General features: G+C 49.1%; 1 protein-coding gene across 1 annotated transcript in view; it reads left to right on the forward strand.

Annotated features, from left to right (window-relative positions):
- Positions 1–1692, forward strand: part of PLAC9 (placenta-specific 9) — a 14491-nt gene extending 12799 nt beyond the window's left edge. Inside the window, exons 4-5 of the mRNA XM_011975798.1 lie at positions 551–674; positions 1223–1692. Of these exons, the coding sequence (XP_011831188.1) occupies positions 551–674; positions 1223–1233 (135 nt within the window). The 3' untranslated portion in view covers positions 1234–1692. The remainder of the gene's footprint in view (positions 1–550; positions 675–1222) is intronic.
- Positions 1693–5069: the final 3377 nt, after the last annotated feature.

The raw sequence follows: 5069 nt of genomic DNA on the forward strand, positions 1-5069 counted from the left end.
ATTACAGGCATGAGCCACCATGCCCGGCCTAATACTTGAATATTTTAATGCAATTGGTGCCCTTGGTAATTCTATATGTTTTATTTTTCGCATTTAAGGCGTTATTCTGAGAAGAGGTCTGTAGGCTTCACCACACTGCCAGTGGTATCCATGGCACACACAGGGAAAAATCATTAAGAACCCTGAGTAAATTTCAGAATCCTAAACTTGTCATTTGGCAGAGACACCACCAGGGGGCAGAACAACAAAAGGAATGTGAGCTCCAGTCTGCAAAGGCCAAAAGGGAGAGTATTCTACAGGCGCCTCATCCAAACCTGTGACTGAGTGCCAAAAAGGAAGGAACCTTAGAGATCGAGCCCCCTAGGATATTGTCATCTGGGGAAACTGAGGCAGGTAGGGGCGGAGCCTGAGTGAAGGAAACCCAGGTCCCGCAGCGCCTAGTCCTTTCTCATTGCACCGCACTGGATCGCCAGTGGCTCTTAGGACCTGGCTGATGAAGCAGAACGTGGAACCACTCCTGTCCTCGACTTTACCCCCTTTCCCACTCTAGATGGTAGAGAAGACCGTGGATCACCTGGGGACAGAGGTAAAAGGCCTGCTGGGCCTGCTGGAGGAGCTGGCCTGGAACCTGCCCCCGGGACCCTTCAGCCCCGCTCCCGACCTCCTCGGAGAAGGTGAGCAGTGCAGGTGGCAGAGGACCGCCTCTGGGCTGCTGTCATCTGGGGCTGGGCAGGCGAGACAGGGACGGCTGCTCCACCGCACAGGTGTGGCCTGGCAGGCAGGGAGGGCCCCAGCGCTCCCTGGGGTCGGAAGAGGGATGGCATCATCCCTGCTCTCCGCCCCCGGCCCCCGCCACCCGGTCGCTGCCGCCCAGTGTCAAATGAGGTTCTGGAAAAGCCAGCCCTAGATGCCATCTCAGCACAACCCCGGCGCGGAGAAACTGCCTCCTTCATTGGCCTTCTCACGACTGGAGTTCCTTAACTCCTTTCATTTCCGCCTGAGGAGCCACTCCTGTTCCACCCCAAAACCCTCTCGGAAGACGGGTAACCCCTACTGATCAGGCAGGGATGGGGTTGCACTCTGCTGTCTCCTTGATCCCTGTGTCCCGCGCACAGGAGTTCCCCGGGGCTAGGGAGGCAAGGGAAAGAACTGCTGGACACCCCGGGGGCGGGTACCCTGCAGCGCCCCAGCTTGCTCACTGGAGGCCTCTGCTTTCTTTCAGATGGCTTCTGAGCCCCGGAGCTGGAGCCTAGCAGCTGGAGGTGGTGCACCTGCCAGGCAGCACCCACAGAGCCAGCCCTGTCCTCTCGCCGTCCTTCCTCAGCTTCATGTGAAATAAAAACTATTCTTTTGGTCTCCTCTGTGTCTGCTGACAGAGTAACCCGTTTAACTATAGCCCCCTCTCCCTCCACTTCCATACCTGGAGGAGGCCTGCAACCCCCTTCAGGCTCAGACCTGGGGACACACCCACACCCGCCATCTGTGCTTTAGCCCTCCTTATTTACAGGGGCAGATGGAGCAGGGGTTGACTCACACAGGTGGGGGCCCTTCGAGTGGCCTTGCTTCTCAAAATGTGGCCACAGGTGAGAAGCAAGGGGATCAGGGTCTCAGGACCCAGCCAGACTCCCAAATCTGCATTACAATGAGACCCCCAGGGAATTTATGTGTCCGTTAAAGTGGTTTGTTGTTTTTAAAAAAAATTTCCTATGAAGTGAAATTCAATGTAAAATTCATCATTTTAACCATTTGAAATTGTACAAGGCTGGGGGCGGTGGCTTACGCCTATAATCCTAGCACTTTAGGAGGCCAAGGTAGGAAGATCACTTGAGCCCAGAAGTTTGAGACCAGCCTGGGCAACATGGTGAAACCCCATTCCTACAAAAATTACAAAAATTAGCCCGGCATGGTGGCGTGTGCCTGTAGTCCTAGCTACTTAGGAGGCTGAGGTGGGAGGATCACCTGAGCCCTGTAGGTCAAGGTTGCAGTGAGCCATGATCATGCCACTGCACTCCAGCCTGGGTGACCTTGTCTCGAAAAAAAAAAAAAAAAAGCCTGGGAGACTTTGTCTCAAAAAAAAAAAAAAAAAATTAAAAATAAATAAATTGTACAAATGCAGTGGTTTCCAGTACATTCAGAAGTTGTGCAGTCATCACCACCAGTTCCAAAATGTTGTTCTCCCTCTAGAAAGAAACTCTGTATCTCTTAAGCAGTCACATCCCATTCCTGCTCTCCCGACTACCCTGGAAACCACTGGTCTCTGTCTTCATGAACTTGCCTATTCTGGACATTTTAAATACAGTAGTCCCGCTTTATCTGTGGTTTCACCTTCCGTGGTTTCAGTTACCTGCAGTCAACCATGGTCCTAAAATATTAAACTCCAGAAATAAACAATATATGAGTTTTCAATTGCACATCATTCTAAGTGGCCTGATGAAATCTCTCGCCATCCCACTTCATCCCACTCTGGACGTGAATGCTCCCTTTGTCCAGCATGGTCCACGCTGTCTACACTTCCTGCCTGTTAGTCACTTAGCAGCCTTCTCAGTTATCAGATCAATGGCCACAGTATCACAGTGCTTGTGTTCCAGCAACACTTCTTTCTCTTAATCAAGACCCAAAGTGGAAGAGCAGAGCTGCTGGCATATGGTTGTTGTTTTTCACGCAACTCTCCCTTCACAGAAGCTGGCATAGTATACTAATTGTTCTATTTTATTCTTAGCTATTGCTGCTAATCTCTTATGGTGCCTCATTTATAAATTAAACTTCATAGGTATGCATGCATAGGAAAAAACATAGTATAATAGGATTAGAGACTATTGTGGTTTCAGGCATCCACTAGGGGTATTGAAATTCATCCCCTGAAGGTAAGGGGGTACTACTGTAAATAGAATCATACAATATGTAGCCTAGCTGTATCTGGCTTCTTTCTCTGAGCATAATGTTTTCAAGGGCCATCTGTATTGTAGCATGTATCTGTACTTCATTCCTTATGAATGAATAATGTTTTATTATATGAATATACCACATTTTATTCTTTTTTTTTCTTTTTTAGACAGAGTCTCACTCTGTCACCCATGCTGTAGTGCAGTGGCATGATCTCAGCTCACTGCAACCTCTGCCTCCCAGGTCCAGGCGATTTCTTGCCTCAGCCTCCCGAGTAGCTGGAATTATAGGTGCACACCACCACGGCTGGCTAATTCTTGTATTTTTAGTAGAGACGGGGTTTCACCATGTTGGTCAGGCTGGTCTCAAACTCCTGACCTCAGGTGATCCGCCTGCCTCGGCCTCCCAAAGTGCCGGGATTACAGGCATGAGCCACTGCACCCGGCCCACATTTTATTCATTTATTCATCAATTGATGGACATTTGGGTTGTTTGCATTTTTTGGCTATTATGAATAATGTTGCTATGAACATCCATATATGAGTTTTTGTGTGAATATTTGTTTTTTAATTTGTTTTGGGTCTATATGTAGGCATGAAATGGCTGAGTCACATGGTAACTGTTAAGTTTAACTTTTTGAAGAACCACCAAACTCTTTTGTATTGCAGCTGTACTATTTCACATTCCCACCTGCAATATTAGCTGTGGCTTATTCATAGATGCATTCTGGCAGGTTGAGACATTTTCCTTCTAGTCTTACTTCGTTGAGTGTTTTTTCAATCACGAAAGGATGTTGGGTTTTTTCAAATGCTTTTTCTGCATCAGTTGAGATGATCATGTGTGATTTTCCCCTTTCATTTTATTAATTACATGCATTACATCTTTTTGGTTTGTTTGTTTTTCTGAGATGGAGTCTTGCTCTGTTGTTCAGGCTGGAGTACAGTGGCACGATCTCAGCTCACTGCAACCTCTGCCTTCCAGGTGCCAGCAATTCTCCTGCCTCAGCCTCCCGAGTAGCTGGGATTACAGGCACCCGCCACCATGCCCGGCTAAGTTTTGTATTTTTAGTAGAGACAGGGTTTCGCCATGTTGGCCAGGCTGGTCTTGAACTTCTGACCTCAGGTGATCTGCCCACCTCGGCCTCCCAAAGTGCTGGAATTACAGGTGTGAGTGAGCCACTGCACTCAGCCTGATTTTCATATATTAAATGACCCTTGCGTTCCTGGGATAAATTTCACTTGGTCATGATGTATAATGCTTTTAATATGCTGCTGGATTTAGTCTGCTAGCATGTTGTTCAGGATTTTTGTTCCTGGACAACATTTCTAGACACCCCTGGGCTGGAAGGGAACCCACTGCCTCGAAGGAAAGGACTCAGTCTTGGCTGCATTCATTGCCTGTTAACTGAGGAGCCCTTGGTCCCTGAATAACCAGCAGAGATACCCGGGTACTATGTTGAGGGCCTTGGGTGAGACTCTGAGTCTTGCTGGTTTCAGGTTCAGATTCAGCCAGCACATTCCCAGCTGTGGTGGTTAAAAGGCGAGATTCTTGCTAGAGAAAAGTGAAAGGAAAAGTAAAGTGGGCTTTGTCTTACACCTTAGGTACTAGCTCAGCCACAGGAGAGTAAAGCACCACATGGTTCTTGGGACTGCCAATTCCAGGACTTGGATGGCATTTATGGACCTACCCTGGGCCAGAAGGGAGCCCACTGCCCTGGAGGGTGAGTCCCATGCCTGGCAGCATTCACCACAAGCTGGTTGAAGAATCCCTGGGCCTTAAGGGAACATCAGCAGCAGTCTGACAGCACTCCCTGTGGCCTGTGGTGGCGGGTGGCCGTGGAGTGAGGCACCTCTGTCTTGGGAAAGGGGAAGGAAGAGAGGGAAGGACTGCATCTTGTGGATTCAGTGCCAGCTCATCTGCAGTATAATAGAACACCAGGTAGACTTCTAAGATTTTTTACTCTAGTTGCTGGCTTCCAGATGGCACCTCTGGGCCCACCTGGGGCCTAGAGGAACTTGCTGTTCTGAAGGGAAGGACACAAGCCTGGCTGGCTCTGCCACCAGCCGATTGTAGAGCCCCAGGGCCTTCAGCAGACATAGGCAGTAGCCAGGGAGTGGTAATAGAAGGCCTTGGGTGAGATCCAGTGCTATGCTGGCTTTCAGGTCTGACCCAGTGCAGTCCTAGTG

This window comes from Mandrillus leucophaeus, unplaced genomic scaffold (genome assembly GCF_000951045.1).
Source record: "Mandrillus leucophaeus isolate KB7577 unplaced genomic scaffold, Mleu.le_1.0 Scaffold1010, whole genome shotgun sequence".
NCBI lineage: Eukaryota > Metazoa > Chordata > Mammalia > Primates > Cercopithecidae > Mandrillus > Mandrillus leucophaeus.